The following is an 18,339-nucleotide window of genomic DNA, read 5'->3' on the forward strand; positions in this document are numbered from 1 at the left end:
TCATGTGTGTGTGTGTACTGGGGATTGAACCCAGGGCCAGTCTACCTCTGATCTACACCCACAGCCTTATTTTTATTTGGAAACAGGGTCTTGATAATTTCTGAGAGCCTGGCTAAGTTGCTGAGGCTGGCCTCAAACTTCCAATCCTCCTGTCTCATCCTCCAACATTCTTCTCTTCTAAGAGAATTTCTGATGTCAGAGTGTCAGAAATAAGACTGTACTTTAATTCTTCAGTTAAATTTTTAAATACTTCTTACTATATTCAATATAAACATAACCGAAGCAGTTAGAGCACTCACTGACTAGCTTGCAATTAAGTAAACAATCAGTATGACCTAATTATAGTTAAACAAATAGGACAGTTAGTACAGAAGTATAGGTTATGGTGGAAAAATCAGGCTCTCTTCTTTCTTCCCGTGTCACCTTTGAGGAGAAGCTTCAGAGCTCATGTGTTTAGCCTCTGGAGCCGCTTTGACCCAGAAGAGTTTGGCCATGTTACTAGCTCTTGTTCGTATCACCTTCTTGCCCAAGAAAATTCTCCTTGTTCTCATTGTCCTGAACTTCTTTTGCACCCAAGTTTAAAAACATTCAGGACTCTTGAGATGTAGGGGGAAGGAAAGGATAAAACTGCTCTGGCAAGACTTAGGTTCTACTGTAATTCAGCAGGTTGACCTAGAAGTTGGGAAAGGTAGAAGTAAAAAGAAGTTGTGCAAGGAAACTCATATATCCTTCACCTGGGTCCTTTGTCTTTACCTTTTTAATATTTAATATATTTTGGTGTATTGCAATTATGCATTGCAATGAGGTTCAGAGCAGTAAGGACATTCATGCCTGCAGCACCTGGTGCACCCCCCAGGTCTCATCCTATGCACTTCCCCTCTCTATAGGTATGTATTATTTGGATTGGTATTAATAATTATATATGTACTTAGCATTATCTGAACTGTGTTTTTCATCAGATCTCTCCCTCTGTTCCCTAAAATCCATTCCATTATTATACAGGTATCCCTTCTCATTTACCTGAAGTCCCTTTTGTTTGCTAATTTCTCTCTAGCTTCCATATGAGAGAAGACATGTGACTCATCACTTTCTGAGGCTAGCTAATCTCACTTAGTATAATCTTCTGTAGTTCCATTCATTTTTCTGCAAATGACATAATCTTGCTGTTCATTAAGGTTGAGTAAAGTTTCATACTGTGTATATACCACAGTTCTGTAATCCATTCATCTGTAATTGGACACTGAGGCTGGTTCTATAATTTGGCTATTGTGAATTGTGCTTCTAAAAACAAGGAAATGAATGTATCACTAATATTTTGACTAGAGGTCCTTTGGAAAGATACCCAGGAGTGGTGTAGGTGAGTCATATGGTAGTATGTGCACCCAGGTTTGGAGCATAAATATTTACTATCATTACATATTCTTTTTTTTATATACTGGGGATTGAACCCAGAGGCATTCTACCTCTGAGCTACACCCCCAGACCGATTTTATTTCTTATTTGGAAACAAGGTCTCGCTAGGTTGATGAGTCTCACTACTTGATAAGGCTGTCCTCAAACCTGCACCTTTTACCTATGAATATCTTTGCCTATAAAGTGAGTTTCTTGCAAGCAGAATATAGTTGGATTCTGGGTTTTAATTCCTTTTTCCAGTCTGTCTTTTTTGAGACCACTTACATTCTCCTCTCTCAGCTTCCCAGTTACTAGGATTACAAGCGTGTGCCACCATGCCCAACTTTATTATATATGTTGTATTTTTATCATTAAGAAGTGACCTTCTTTGTCTCTTCTAGTAAGTTTGGCTTGGTGACTGCTTTGTCAGGTGTGAGAGTAAGTGCCTCTGCTTGCTTTCGGTGTTCATTTGCATGGAAATCTTTTTCCATCCTTTCACCTTTTGCCTATGAATATCTTTGCCTATAAAATGAGTTTCTTGCAACCAGAATATAGTTGAATTCTGCTTTTAATCCCTTTTTCCAGTCTTAAGTGGGTTTTTTTTTTTGAGAGCACTTACATTTATTGTTATTATAAAGAGGTTCGTTTTATTTCCTGTCATTTTTATAGTTTATATTTGATACAATATTCGTTCTCCTTCACTTAGTTGCTTATCTAATGGAATTCATCCCTTTTCTGGTTCTAATTTTTTAAAAAATTTTTCTTTGTATTTTACTTCCTTAAGTGTTTTCTTTGGTGCCCTTTAGTAGTCATTAATTATTTTAGTTTCTGCTTATCTTAGAAGGTTTTTCTTTCTCCAGCTTTGCTGAATGTAGCAATCTTGTTTGGAAGCTATTTTCTTTCAGGGATTGGAGTACTTCATTCCAAGCCCTCCTGGCTTTTAGAGTTTGGACTGGGAAGCTGGAAAAGGTAAGAATGTAAAGGAGTTGTGCAAGGAGCCGCATATATTCTTGAGCTCAGTCCTTTGTTTTTAATTTTTGGTGGCAGGATAACTCTGAAAATAATCCACATTAATTTAATACCTATTGTGTCTTAAAGAACTACTCAAGGGAATCATTTCTTCCTTGTGTATGCAACCCTCCTTTGTATGCCCCCTTTTTTTAAAATGACATTCATCTCCTATTACTGCATTTATTTATCTTAAAATCTACCTGTCACTATACCACACGTGCTGAGCACAGGCCAGTGCCTGCCACGTGGCAGCTTTGGAGAGTTTTTAGGATAAGGAAGATAAAAAATAACTTTATTGTGAGTTTTGTTGGATTGTAGTAATTAACTCCATATTTATCATCACACACACACACACACACACACACACACACACACGCGGAGGGATGGGGGGAGAAATCCAGTTCCTGTGTCCTGCTTCTACACTTTAGTACCATCCTCTCTCACTTAGTCTTAGTCCAAAAGAGTAAGAAATGGCACAGTTCAGCTTCCTGTGGGAGAGCTTTCCAAAGGGCTCAAGTTCTAATTAGCATCACAAAGGAATTGTTCCTCTTAAGAAAGTGTTTCAGCCTCTCTAGACTCCACTTACCTAAGTCTTCAAACTGTAGCTTACAGTTTCACTCTTTTGGCACATTCCCACAAGTGTATAATTTTATTCTTGTTATATCCTTGATCCCAGAATAGGAGTCTGAAGTGTTATTGCTTACAGCTCAAAAACTGATCCTAGACATGTATGTATCTTATAGGAATATGCAAAAGCCAGCAGAGATAACTTAGAAATTGTATAAAGGAGCCAGGTGTGGTGGCACATGCCTATAATCCCAGTACTTGGGAGGCTAAGACAGAAGGATCACAGGTTCAGGGTAAGCCTCAACAACTTAATGAGACCCTGTTTCAAAATAAAAAAAGAGGCGAGCCTGGGCATAGAGCTTAGATGTAGAATGCCCTTGGGTTCAATTCCCAGTACCCCCCAAATTTTTCATTACAGAATTCCCATCTATAAATGGGGCTACTGAGTAGTAAATTTATGGACTTGCCAAAACCACTTGTATTATTTCTACATGGATCTTGAGTTGCCACAGATGCTCAGAACGAATCTAGCCTGTCCTGTTAATGAACATGCAAATAGTTTTCTCCATCTGCCACCACTGTCTAAAACGCTAGGAAGGCCTTCCTCCCTAATCACAAAGAACATAATTACTGTCTGCAGAGAAGTCACGTACAAAGACCACCAGCCTTTGCAGGCTACCAGAGATTAACAGCTGCCTCTCCTTTGATTGGGAGAGGTAATAACAGTTACTCTGGTTAATTATTGGATGGATTCCTGAGCCATGTAATTCAGATTGAGGCTTTTTCCCTCCCTTTGCTGGCCTTTAGCTAAGCTGGGTTATTAGCCTGTAGCTGCTGATCCTCTTAGTCAGTTGTGGGTCTCACAGTGGGAGAGAGCAGGGGAGCAAGCAAGTGCCCTTCAGGTGTCATGCAGGTGTGTGAGGAAAGCAGTTCATCTCAAAAGGTGTTTTCTCAAGCAAATCAGAATTCGAGTTCTTTATAAAAGTGTATTCTTATTTCACATGTCTGAATGCAGAGTACTTGAGAAAGGAGTAAAAGGAAGGTGGAAAGGTATTTAATTCACCTTTTAGAATAAAGTATTTTTCTATCATTACACAGACTTTATTCATTACCTATAGTGTGTCCATCCTGTGCTTAACTCTGGTTGGGAATACAGAGATAGGAGAGTCTAGACTTTATACTATAATATGTAGACACAAAAACTTTGGATAAAGTAGAAAATGATCAGGGCCACAAAAGCAATACAGTTAAATATACAAAGAGCTTTTACTTTAGTTGAGGGGATCAGGAAAGGCTTACTGGAAGAAATAACATTTGATCTGGGTCTTAAAGGATTGTGAGATAGCATTTGAACATTACAAGTTGAGAAGGTAGCAGTTCAAACAGAGAGAATAATTATAGTTACACAATTCAGTGTACTTGTTTTTTCTGGATGCTGAAAGGGATAGGAACAAGTACACGTGTGATTGAGTAGCATTCATTCCTACTGTGGCATTAAATAGGGCATCCAGAAATGTAGAGAGCAGTGTGCAAGAAATACCAAGTGACTGGCACAAGAAGTTAGTGTTACTGCACTAAGAAGAAACAAGAAGTGGGAGGCTTTCTGCATCCTTTAAATCCGCCTGGATTGTGTGTTAATGTTGTTTTCCTTTTTGATTTACCTATAAGTTTTCATTATCATGCACTTAAGAAGTTGTTTCTTTTTTACTTCCTTTGTTTCTTAATTTTAATATTTGGATGGCTCATCATTGAGCTATCTTGATTTCCTTTTTCTGAACTCATGAGATGAAGAAGACATCTCAGAGACAGGATTGTTCGTTCACCCGTAATGTGTATAGAGGGGAGAGCTGGTCATCTATGCTTTGTAAAACAAAAAAAATATGGGCTCCAGTGGGTGGTGTTTCTCCTTGTGATACATGCAGGCCTCTAGATTGCATTAATTTGTGATGTCTCTCATTTGCTCATTGTTGGTTGGGTCATCCATCCATCCGACGTTTACTATTGCTGTTTTGTGCTAGAACTAGACCTAAGAGATGAGTGAGGCTGCCTTAAGGAGCTTGCAAACCAGAGAGAATGTAGCTGCGGGGCTGGGTAGAAGCTGACCTGGGGCAAGGTGCAGTCAGGAAGATACCTAGCGGCGTCCACATCTGGCCGTGCTTGTGGAAAGAGTACAAAGATGGTTGTTGCATCTCTTATCCTGAAGTATATATAACCAGAACCCTCCTTCACTCCTCAGGGAGATTTATTAGATTTTTTTTTATTTCAAAGTTGGTTTTGCTTTTTGCTTTATTTCCTTGAAAAGCTGCAAATGATAAATTAAAACTTCATTTTCCAGTAGTACATTAGTTAAAAAAAAGTTTTGAATGGCTTTTATCTTCCTGGAATTGGCTGATTTTTATCCTGCTCAATGTCTACTAGAGCCTGTTTCTTATGTTTTTCAAGAGGTCACATCATGTTGTTGGAACAGAATGAAAGACTTTGAATTTGGGGCATTTTTCAAGGCATAGATGTATACATTAAAATGGTCTGCTTTTACTCAGTCTTTTTTTTTTTTTAATGATACTGGGGATTGAGCCCAGGGGCATTCTACCTCCAAGCTACACCCCAGCTCTTTTATTTTTGTTTTGAAACAGGGTCTCATTAGGTTAATAAGAGTCTCACTACTTGTTGAGACTGCCCTCAAATCTACAGTTCTCATGTCTCAGCCTCCCAGTGACTAGGATTCCAGGTGTGCACCACCATGCCCATATTTTACTCAGTCCTTTTTCCTCCACTTCATAATGCTGATTCAGTTCCCTCCTATTGTGGAAATGTCTACAGCATAGCAGTGATGCTGCTCTGTTTCCCTGGGACACATTGACCAGTTAGTACATTTACTTGGCTTTGAGGTATGATATACCTTATTTTTGAGTTGAAAGATATCAAAATATAAAGGCCTTACCCTAAAATGAAGTAGAAGAGTTTAGTTTCTTCCTTGGTAGTTTTTAAGGAGGTTCCAAGCGAACATGTCCTTCAACACTAAAAATCGAATCTGACTCCAGTCATGAAGGTCAGTCCCAGTGAAGTAATAGTCTGTGAACAAAGAATAGAGGGTTGTATTCTGAGTTCCCACCATATATACATGATGCACTGTGTTACCACGGTTAAAATCATGTAAAATGTTTTTGTCAGCCTCTCAAAATAACTTTGAGTAGCAATTGCGAAGTTAGAGTGTAATCCTTTGCTAAGTGTAGGGATGGATGATGAGGCAGACATGGTCTCTGGCTTCAGAAGGCTGAGTGTAGTGGGGAAACAAAAACGAAAAGCTAGAGGAGAACGTAGGACCAGGATATGCAAAAGCACAGAGCCACTGAAGGCATGAGTATGTGAGGAGTTTGGTTAAGTAAGAACACGGCAAGAAAGAAGATCGCTAGAAAAGAATCCTCAGAGGTGTCTGGACTTCGTTTTGTAGACAGTGAGGAGAAAGTCGCTGGAGTATTTAAGTAGAGAGTAATGTGACCTCTTTGACTCTTGAGAGTATTTTTTCAGTGCATATCTAAGTGTTCAGAGCAGGACAGCTCATTGTTTGGTAACAGTGGCAGGCCAGTGTTACCAAAGCATGATGAGATAAACACAGAAATCAAGAGTATGTTTTAGCAAATTGACTAAATTTTTGCTAAATTAAATTTTGGCAAATTCAGAAAATTGAGTAATTTTCTGTGTGTTGCATTGGATATTTTAAGAGGTAGGCTCCCATACTCTTCCATGTTTGGAAAGCTGTTTGGCCTTTACTCCTAAAACGGAACCTATGCATACTCTGCAGCCCAGCAGTCCTCCTCCCCAGCAAATGCTCAGCACTCTCTACCATGCATCTTCTTTCCATTTCTCCAGTATTTAATTTGTATTGAGCTTCACAAAAGAATCCATCTATAATGGAGTAAGATATTTAAAATCATAAAACCAGCTTTTATCTTAAAGAGTTTCAGAAACAAGGCTATGGAGAATGAACAGGTTGGGGTGAGCCTGGACCCAGAAATAGTAACTAGGAGGTTGCTGCGTATAACACCTCGTGCCTATGCTTGCCACCGAGGCTGGAGGTGGGGGTCAGGTTCGATCCAGTCAGTTTGGAAAAGGACATGCTTAGTTACTTTTCATATACTAGCGGCTTTTATCAGATGGAGGCCAGGGAGTCTTAACACAGTGCTTTGACCCTCCCCACATCCCTCAAGCAAGAGTGTAAGAATCAGAGCTGAGGTGGCAGTAGCAGGTGTTGATAGAGGAGACAGAGCAGAAGTAGGATTATCTGAACTGGAGGCTGACTCAGTGGGAAGGCTGAGGAAGAGGGAAGAGTGCAGCAGAGAAAGTGTTCTTTGAGACTGCTAAAGGCTGACCCTCTGCCCTGCGGATTACTGTGAGCTTCTCCATCCCTCTTTCACAGAGGTGTTTATTTTAGTATAGTCATTCATTTTAAATATTCTTAAGTATTTTATCTATAATTTCTATTTCACAAAAGTAGATCTGTTATTTATTTACTCCCCCATCGTGAACCAGAGCCCCTCTGCCATCTCCCTAGACATCATCATGCTTCCATGGTACCCTAGGCCTGGCACTGGTAACTACTAAGGATAACCAGTCACTGCAAAATTAAATCCAAAAATACTTACATATATTATACAATCACATTTACATGGCATTCTATAATAGACTAACTTATGGTACTGAAAATTAATGAATGGGTGCTTGAGGGAGGAAGAATTAACTGTAAAAGGGACACAAGGGGACTTTCTTGAGTGATGGAAACAGTTTTGTCTTGATAAGCACTTGTCAATTTTGATTGAATTCTAAGTATACTGAAGATATGATGTTCCATTTTAATCACCTTTTCAAAGAACTTTTCTCCAAATGTAGTTCTATTCTGAGGCACTAAAGCTTAGGACTTTAGCATATAAATAAGGGGGAATTAGGCCAAAGCAAGTTACATCTTATTTTTTCTACGTGATACAATAACTTTGCCTATCTTTAAGCACTGAAATAGTATAATGTAGAATTTCTCTTCTTTTCCTCCTGTCAGGGCAATGCACAGAACTTGGAGAAGTTTCTTTGCACAAAAAAAAATGTATTCAATCCAGAAATTTATAGAAATAATCATAAGTAGAGTTCTAAAATGGTTTCTTAATATATAGCTAAAATGGTTAGATACTACATTATCTTATATTCCTGAAAAAGCATTCTGGTAGAGAATCTTTGTGTACATAGATTTTTCTTCTTAAGTAGTAATTAAGATTATGAAACAATGTTTGCTTTTATAAATACTGTAAGTTTTCTGTATACAGTGGCTTCTCCCTCTGCCTCAGCTCCCTCTGCCTCAGCACAGCTTTCCCTTTCCCTCTCTCCCCTCTCTCCTCTCTCTCTCCTCTTTCTCTCCTCTTTCTCTCTCTCTTTCCCCATCCCAGAGAAGCCTGAAGCCTGACCTGACCCTTTCCCAAAAATATAATTGGTCCACTCATTATTTGGATTAGCAGTCTTTTTTCTCTTAAAGGTAATTATCATAACTAAAGTCATCCTATTATAATTATCTAATTATGTTGGTTCTATTAACAAAATTTTAAGCTTCATAAGAGATAGCAGCCATGTCTTTGTGTTAACCTATGTTCTGTACACTAAGAAAGCATTTAATAAATATTTGTAGGGTAATTGAATCAAGGGAATGTTCTATACTACAACTTAATATTTCATTTGGTTATAATTTATGCCTGGGAAATCAGACTAACTTGTATTTGTATTTCTGTCTAGAATGTGGCAGATCAGATTGCATTTCAAGTTGCTGGTGGATTAACAGCCCTTGAACACATCCTTCAAGTAGTGGTCCCAGCCACAAATGTGAACTCGGTTTCACGAATTCCTCCTAAGTAAGTATAGTTTTTAAATATTTCTTTCTGTCTCATTTGTGAATCATTTCTGCCCTATCATTTCCATATGGGCACCACAAGAAACTGTGTGTATATTCAGGCTTGAATAGCAAAATCATATACTTCCCATTAGGGAGAAAAAATAGAGCTGCTTGACTTCACTTTCAAAATTCGGATTGAGCCTAAAAAGCCAAATAAGGAAATCTGTTTGGTGTGTTACCTGCTCTAAATTTAAATCAAAAAGAAATTATTAACTTCTGGACAGTTCTTTTAGAAATTCAATAGAAATGAATAGTAGGAAAACTAAATTTTTGCATTATTTGTTTTTAAAAAAAGTAAATACATTAACAAAGGCCTGAGCTGTGAAATTTAAAGAAATCCCCACACACAGGAAGAGCATTCTGAGGCCAAGTCTGCCACCGCCTAGATTCCCAACCAGACTGTTCTTTATCATCAGGATCCTGTACAGCACTTGGGCCTCATCTCTGCTTTCCTGTTCTGCTAAGTCACCTTTTAGTTCCTGCCCACCTGGGACATAGTAGCCGTGTTATTTCAGAAGTCTTATATCCCTGATTGTGGAATGTATAATTTCTAGGCATTTTGTGAAGACTCTTATTTAGAGAGTTTAAACAAAAAGTTTTTATAAAAGTTAATTTATACCACTGAGAAAACATTTTACTATTTAGTTAACACAATAAAAGGAATGTGTCATTTATCCATTGAATACAATAAGGGGGAGAAATCCAAGAGTTTATCTTTTTGCCTGAGAGACGTTTTGGTAAAATAGAAATAGCACTGGCTTTGGAGCCATAACACCTGGATTCTGAGTTGGGCATAGTGGAACACACTCATAATCCCAGTACTTGGGAAGCTGAATCTGGAGGATCACAGATTCACGACCAGCTACTTATTGAGACCCTCCGCAATTTAGTGAGACCCTGTTTCAACATAAAGAATAAAAACAGGGCTGGGGGTGTAGCTCAGAGGTAGCATACCCCTGGGTTCAATTTCCAGTACTGCAAAACAAAACAATCTAGGTTCTGATTCTACCTCTACCAGTTATTAGCTAGGAAAACTTGGACACATACCTTAATCTCATTGCATATGTTTCCTTATTTAGAAAGACAGGGAGAATCATACTCCACAGTGTTACTGAGAGATCAGTTAAAATAATGTATATGAAGCCACATGCACACACTTATAATTCCAGTACTTGGGAGGTCAAAACAGGAGGAACACAGATTCAAGGCCAGCCTTAGCAACTTATGGAGACCGTTTCAAAATAAAATAGGTTAGGTGTGTGGCTTAGAGGTAGAATGCCAAGAATAATATATGTGAGGGTTCTTTGTAAAGTGTAAATTTTTATAAATGTTATATGAGAGTTTTGTATGTTGTAGTCTTGCCTGATTTAAACTTGACATGAGATACTTCCAAGTAAAACCTTTTTTTACATTTTACAATGTAGCTTCCTTTATTTCACTAATAAAGTAGAGGTGAATGAAAAGTAGAGGTGTCTTTTAAATCTCAATTTTCTTCCTGAGAGGCAGAAAGCTCCACATCAGACAATTATAGCAGGCATAGTATAAAGGTTTTCTAACCCAGAGGCATTTCTTATCAAAGTGGACTTTACTCATGAGGTGAGCTGGGCAGATAGTCATCACTCACTGAGACAAGGGAGAAGAGAAGGAAAGAAACACATACTTGTCTGAGATAGGAAATGGCATTTGATTCCTTGGTTCAGTGCTTTGGTAACTTAATTCATGCTTTTTAACTTTTTTTATTTTTTTATTGGTGCATTGTAGTCATACATCTTACTGGGACAAAAGACTTGAGACATACATGCACACATCACCCAATCAGCCCCTACCCGATCCCCACCCCAGTCCTTCCTCCTCCCTCCTTCCCATGCTTGGCTTAGTGATGGACTTTGATATGTTTGTTTAAGTACATCATGTGCTTTAGAGAGACTTTATATCTCAAGTGCACCTAGAGTTTTGTTTCTTTTTTGTTTTTGTTTGTTTTCCGGTAGGATCCAAGGCACATGATATAGAGCTCTGTGCCTAGTAAGTCCCTGCACAGAGAAAGCACTTAGTTTTTATCAGTGGGTTTGTTATTGTTACTGTTTTTACTCCCTATTGTACTGCTTACCTACTGAGCTTTAGATACTCTAAGAAGCAATCATTTTTGGGGGGATGGAGGCTGGGTATTGAGCCCAGGAGCATTCTACCTCTAAGCTATCCCCTTTGTTCATTTTATTTTTTATTTCTTTGAAACAGGACCTCACTAGGTTGTTGAGAGTTTCACCACATTACTGAGGCTGTCTTCCAACTTGCAATCCTCTTGTCTCAGCCTCCCCAAGTATTAGGGATTTCAGGGGTGCACCACCAAACCTGGCTCTAAGAAGCTGTAATCTATCCATTTTACTTGAACATTTGCCTTTTCATGCTAAATCTAAACTCTTTCAAGATCCTTTTGGGATCCTGATTTGGCCTCTAATTTAGTTTCTTTAACTTTGTGTCAGCCCTAAAGTTATAGAACATGTATGTCCATCTAATTATTGAAAAAATAGCCAGGTCTGGTGGTGCACGCTTGTAATCTCAGTACTTGGGAGGCTGAGACAGGAAGATTGCAGGTTCAAGGACAGCCTCACAATAGTGAGGCTCCTTAACCTAATGAGACCCTGCCTTAAAAAAATAGGGCTGGGAGTGTTACTTGGAAGCACAATGTTCCTGAGTCCAACCCTCAGTGCCACAATATATATACATATATATCAAACAGATCAGAAAGAATTCTAGAACTGTGTTCTTAGTCATCATCCTTATCATAGTTTTAGAATCAGAGCATTCCAATTGGTAGATTGCCTTGTTTTAATCTAGAGAAAAATAGATTTGCACCCACTGCTGTGGCCTTTATAAAGTATACTATTTATTCATGTCAAACAAATTAGTAAATAATAATTTACAATATATTCATGTACTCTTTTACAGTATATTTATTTATTTATTTATTTTTATTTATTTATTTTTGGTGGTGGTACTGGGAGTAGAATCCAGGGGCCTTCTACCTCGGCTACACTCCCAGACATATTTTATATTTTATTTGGAAACAGGGTCTCACTAAGTTGCTGAGAGCCTCACTAAGTAGCTGAGGCTGACTTTGAACCTGTGCGATCCTCCTGTCTCAGCCCCCCAAGCGCAGGGATTACAAGCGTGCGCCACCACGCCCAGCTACAGTATATTTATTTATATGGCTATAATAAATCAGTACTACTCAGGTAAAACAGTGGTCATTCAATATAATAAAATTTAGAATGACATGAAGTAGAACTGTATTTACTAAAAAGATAATTTACAAGAAAGTGGAAAAGAAATAAAAATAAATAAGTCATTATGTTCTAGAATCAGGTACATAATCTAGAGCTTCAGTCCTGATGCCCAAGGAAACCATCTTCTACAAATTTTCTTCTTCAACCGGTTATATGTATATAGGTGTGGACACAAGAATGCAATTATAATAAACCCTGCCATTAATGAACTTACAGTAATGGAAAAATGAAATATATTAAAATTGTTTTTTAGCCGGGCGTGGTGGCGCACGCTTGTAATCCCCGCGCTTGGGAGGCTGAGACAGGAGGATCGCGCAGGTTCGAAGCCAGCCGCGCGCGCTGGCTTAGGAGACCCTGTTTCCAAATAAAAATGTAAAAATAGGTCTGGGAGTGTAGCCCAGAAGTAGAAGGGCTTCCAGGAACCCCAGTACCACCAAAAAAATAAATAAATAAAATAAAATTGTTTTTTTAAATTTTATTTATATGTGAAACATATTGAAAATGGTATAATCATACTATGCTTGGTGCCCTCTCCCCTCCCCCGTTCCCCGTTCCCCCTCCCAACAATGAATGTCCTGGTTAACCATGCTATACTCATACTTTTACACATATTCAGATGTAGCTCCTCCATTAATCAACCTCAGCCTTCTTCCTCTCCTATCTTTTCATTCTAGCTTTGCTGAGATTTCCCCTCCATTATCTGGAGTCCCTCTGGTATCCCCAATGCTCCCTAGTTTGGGCATAGAGAAAATATATGTCCCTTCTCTTTCTGTGCTTGGCTGATCTCACTTAACATAATGTTTTCCAGATCTTTCCATCTTCTTACGAATGGCATGATTTTGTTCTTCTTTATACCTGAATAGAATTCCACTGTGTGCATTTCCCATAATTTTGCAATCCATTCATCTGTTGATAGAGACTTAGATTGGTTCCATATTTTGGCTATTACAAATTGTGCTGCTATGGACATAGGTATGCATATGTTACTGTAGTTCTCTGATTTCAACCCCTTTGGAAAAATATCCAGGAGTGGTATAGCCAAATCATATGGTGGATCTATTCCCAGTTCTCTAAGGAATCTCCACACTGATCTCCCACCAACAGTGTAAAAGAGTTCCTCTTTCCCCACATCCTCACCAGCATTTGTTGTTGTTTGATTTCTTTATGCTTGCCACTCTGATTGGGGTTAGATGGAATCTCAGCGTAGTTTTGATTTGCATCTCCCTGATGGCTAATGATGTAGAACATCTTTTCATGTATCTTTTGGCCATTTGTATCTCTTCTTTTGTGAAGTGTTTATTTGGTTCAGTTGTCCATTTCTTGATTGTGTTATTTGTTTTGCTAGTGTAGAGTCTTTTGAGCTCTTTGTATACTCTGAATATTAGCGCTCTATCAGAGTAGTGGCTGGTAAAGATCCTTTCCCATCCTATAGGCTTCATCTTTAGGTTCTATGAACATAGGTATGAGAAGAAACTTTTTAGTTTGATGCCATCCCACTTGTTAATTCTTGCTTTAATTTTCTGCACTTTGGAGATCTTGTTGAGAAAGTTACTGCCTGTCCCTATACATTGGACTGTTGAGCCTATGCCCTCCTCTAATAACTTCACAGTCTCTGGTCTAATTTCTAAGTCTTTGATCCATCTCAAGTGGATTCCTGTGCATGGTGAGAGGTAAGGATTTAGTTCTATTTTTCCACAAATGGATAGCCAGTTCTCCCAGCACCATTTGTTGAAAAGGCTATCTTTTCTCCAGCGTATGAGTTTGGCCCCTTTGTCAAAGATCAATTGACTATAGGTGTGTGGGTTTGTTTCTGTATCTTTTATTCTGTATTAGTTGGGATCTTCAAATGACATAGAAAGATAATAATAATTACAAATTTTTAAAAATTGGAAAGAAACAATCTTTCTTGTTTCTTCACTATTCCTAATTCTCATATTTTCAAAGTTCTCATGCTTGTTTTTCTGATATTTGGCATCTTTTGTGGTTATTATGTCTAATTCATTCTTAGTAGTAGGAATTTAGAAGTGTCAGCAGGTAAGCAGTACTTTTTCTAATGGTGAGGGTTGAGTGATGGTGGAGGAGCTGGGGTGATGGGTGCAGGAGTCGGGTAAGGTAGAGGATATGATTAGGTTGAGGAAGAATTTAAGTATAATAAGGTAGTATCTGGTTGATAATGGGAGAAGGTTATATAGTAGGACTCTTCTAGTTAATAGAATATTTAAGTATGGAGATATGAAATACCTTGAGTATTAAACAGGGAGATATAGTAAAGGAAAAAATAAGTTTTAAGAGAAGACAGGCTAGGAGTGGGGATCGGGTGGGGGCTGACTGGGCAATGTGTGCATGTATGTCTACAAAAGTATGTATCCCACTATGATGTATGAATACAGTGCACCAATTAAAAATAAAAAATAAAAAATAAATTAAAAAAAAGAGAGAAGACAGGCTAGAGTGAAGAAGTTTGTAAAAGGATTGGGGGGGGCAAACGAACATGAATAAAGTAACAAAACAAGATACAAAAGCTAACTATTATACATCAAAGAAAAAAAAAAACCAAAAGAGAAAAAAAGAGTAAGAAAGAGGAAAAAAAATGACAAAAGTAAAATAAAATGTACTAGCAACCATGTAAGACAACAAAGTAAAACAAACAACCAAACAAAAAACCCAAATTAAAGGAAAAAGAAAAAGTCCTACTAATTTATGAATATGGGGTGGGCCTGTACAATATCTGAATGTCTGATTGCTGTGGTAGCTTCTGGAGTATTTTCCAATGTCTCTTATTTGCTCTGTACCCTACTGTCAGCTTCTGAACCCACTCTCTGAGTGTTTGAGTCCCTCTCTCGCCTCTGACAGCTTTGCGTTTAGGTGTCAGGGCATTGGGAGTCACTGTTAATGAGTTCTGTGCAAGCCCCTGGTTCTCTGTATTTTCAGCCTGTAGTCCACGCCTCTGCACTCTCCTCCTAGAGCTCTGGCCTGTGCTTCCCTACCCGCAGGGGCAGAGGGCATCCAATGTAGTCTTGGAGTGACCCCCTGTGGCCCTGTGCAGGTATTGAGCCTTAGCACCATTCCTGTGTCTCTTGAAGTTCTAACTAGACTAGCCCACCAGGTCCCACTGCACACAATGGACACACATGCTTTACGCTGTGTCCCATGGCACGCACTGGGTACACCTGGGTCCTGTGGCCCCTCTAGGCACACGCTGTTACCTGGCTGTTCTGGACTGGGGCTCTAAAGAGCTCGCTGCACCGCTGGGTCCCGTGGCTTTTCTGGGCGCATATGGTTACCTGGTCTCCTTCCAGGTCTCTGGAGTTCTCGTTGTGCCACTGCAGATGCCGCCTCTGGTGAGCAAACGGTGCTGCTTAGGTGCTTGGGTGCAGTTCACCACTTAAGATGTTGGAGTTCTATGGCCACTTTCAAACTCTTGGGGGTTTTTTTTTGTTTTTGTTTTTCTGAATTTCTTGGGGCTGCCACGCCAGGACTTGAGGTTTGGACCCACTGCCCCTGATGGTACGGGCGGCTGGCCATGTCCGCAGCAAGTCTGTTGCACACTCGGGCTTTTGTACAGTCGAAATATATTAAATTCTAAACTGGGTGTGGTGGTACATTCCTGTATTCCCAGTATCTGAGAGGCTGAGACAGGAGCATCACAGTTTCGAGGCCATCCTCAGCAATGTAGTGAGGCTCTCAACAACCTAGTGAGGCCTTGTTTCAAAACAAAAAATAAAAAATAAAATAGGGCTGGTATTATAGAACACTCCTGGGTTTTATCCCCAGTACCACACACAAAAAAAATAAATATCATTAATAGTGCTCTCCTGTATTACCTTTATAAAAAGCACCCTGGTAGTATATACAAGACTCTTCACAAAAGGAATGTTTTGCTACATATCCAGTGTCTGTAAACTTAGTTTCCTGAGATGCTTAGCCTTTGTGCTTGCTTGTTATTCCGTTCTTTTGACGTATTTGATGTTCTCTTCGGGGACTATCTACTATTAAATCTTTGTTTTTGCCAGGCATGGTGGTACATGCTTATAATCCAGTACTTGGGATGCTGAGACAGGAGTGTTGCAGGTTTGCGGCCAGCCTCAGATATTTACTGAGGTCCTCTGCAACTTAGTGAGATCCTGTTTTGAAGTAGAGTAAACAGTAGTGCTGGTGGTATAGCTTGGAGATAGAATGCCTTTGGGTTCAGTCCCCAGTACCAGGGGAAACCGGGAGTGGTTGCGCAGGCTTATAATCCCTGCGCTTGGGAGGCAGAGACAGGAGAATCACGAAGGTTCGAAGCCAGCCTTGCTGGCTTGAGAGACCTTGTTTCCAAATAAAAATATAAAATAGGCCTGGGAGTGTAGCCCGGAGGTAGAAGGGTTCCATCCCCAATACCACCAAATATATATATATATGCGCCTTCATCTTTAGTTCACAGCACAATCGAGACCTCCCCAGTTTCCACTGTTTCTTTCCCTATCACCTTTCCATCTTTCTTCTTAACCTCCCAGAATCGCCTCAGCTTCCTGCCTTTTGTTGTGTCCTTTTCGTTTTTCTTTTTGTTTTCAACCTGTTAAGAATACTACTCATTCTGTTAAGAATGTACTCATGGCTTAGCAGCTTGTTTTATATCAGGATGCTTCTTTCTATGGTCATATCTGATTAAACTACAAAGAAAACATTTGACACAAGAGCAACCAAATCTATAGAATAACCAGTAATATAGGATTTATAATCTAGTACAAAAAGCTAATAATATTTATAATTTGGTAAAAGAAGTTTAACAATCAGGCCAGTAAAGTTTGTCTCTCAGGAAGTGGCAATTGAGAAATTGTAAAACTTCAAGTCTTTTTTTTTTTTCTTGGTTATTTGAATTTGCAAAGGCATGTGTAGTAACCTCTGGGATGGCCATCACAGGCCTATGTGCACTCCAGGTTAGCAGGACTAATGACAGCCATTTTGGGAGAGAGTAAGAGCAAGAGGGAGAGCAAGAGAATGCAGAGCTGCTTCGTGAGAGAGGAGGAGACTGGGGTTGGAAGCAGGTCCTGTCCACAGAGCTGGCATTGTTCCTGTCCCCCTGAGGTCTGCTGGTTCATTTTCTCCTGGCTTCACATGAAAGATCTCAATAACCTTACAATAAATGGCTCTTTTTACTTGAAACATTTTGATGGAATTTCTGTCACTTCCAACCCAAAGAGCCTGATGCTTTAAAATAAAATATTAACTCTAGATTGTGTTGAAAATATTTGACTGCTCTAGAGCCTTCCCTGCAATCTTATCGCTGTTTTTCTAAATTATTTCATCAAGGAAGAATGGATGAATACCTATTGTTAAAACTAGGAATGAGGAGAGAAATTACACTCTATGAATTCCTTAGAATATACGTCTTTGTGAACATTAAATACTGTTCTGTCAGGCTAGGACTGGCTGAATGTTCCTTTTTCCTTCTAACACCAGTTTGAAGAATCTATATAGAAAATTACATACCTTAAGCTTGCTCTTCTCAAATCCCAAGGTAAATAATCTTAAAAGTAACATATCTTTAGGATCAAAGAAAATATATTTTGTTTACTTCTTTAAGAACAGTACATAAGTTCTATAAAAATATTTACAGTACCAAGATTCTTTGTGGCACTCAAGTGTCACTTTCTTGGGGGCCTTTAGGTCTCAGATTGGTTACATCATTTATTAACCTTATAATTAGAATTTAGTTTGAAACTTAAGAGCATTATCTTTTATTTACAAACAACTTAGAAGTGTATTTCCTTAGACCTGCTCTCTCAAATTTAATCATGGTAGACAAATTCCATGCCTTCTTAATAAAAAAAATTCTGTTCATGAGAAACTTAATAATTTCATCAACTATATATATGAAATTAGAGGCCAGTTTTCTCATTTGGAGGTAAGGATAAGTTGTTTAGAAAGGGATCACAGGAACACTTGCCCACATAAGCCTCTCTTCCTCCCTTTCTCCTTCCCCTCCTCAAATCCTAGCCGCATGATGCAGCTTAAAACTTTAATCTCATAACTACAAAATAAATCTTTACTATATTTCTAAACAAATGTGCCTTTATTGATAGATTGAATAGTGTAGTTTTAATTGTTAGCAAAAAGGTACAGCATTTGTGAAAGACAAATGGCCCTATGTTGCCTTACAGTGCTTAAGAGAAG

General features: G+C 38.8%; 1 protein-coding gene across 2 annotated transcripts in view; it reads left to right on the top strand.

Annotated features, from left to right (window-relative positions):
• Positions 1 to 18,339, top strand: part of SCAPER (S-phase cyclin A associated protein in the ER) — a gene marked incomplete at both ends in the record, with an annotated part of 288,797 nt that overhangs the window by 156,495 nt on the left and 113,963 nt on the right. For both annotated transcript variants that reach the window (XM_080692276.1, XM_080692277.1), the window contains one exon: positions 8,743 to 8,858. In XM_080692276.1, coding sequence (XP_080548402.1) covers positions 8,743 to 8,858 — 116 coding nt within the window. The remainder of the gene's footprint in view (positions 1 to 8,742; positions 8,859 to 18,339) is intronic.

The sequence above is a fragment of the Muscardinus avellanarius genome (genome assembly GCF_963383645.1).
Source record: "Muscardinus avellanarius genome assembly, chromosome: 3".
Classification (NCBI taxonomy): domain Eukaryota; kingdom Metazoa; phylum Chordata; class Mammalia; order Rodentia; family Gliridae; genus Muscardinus; species Muscardinus avellanarius.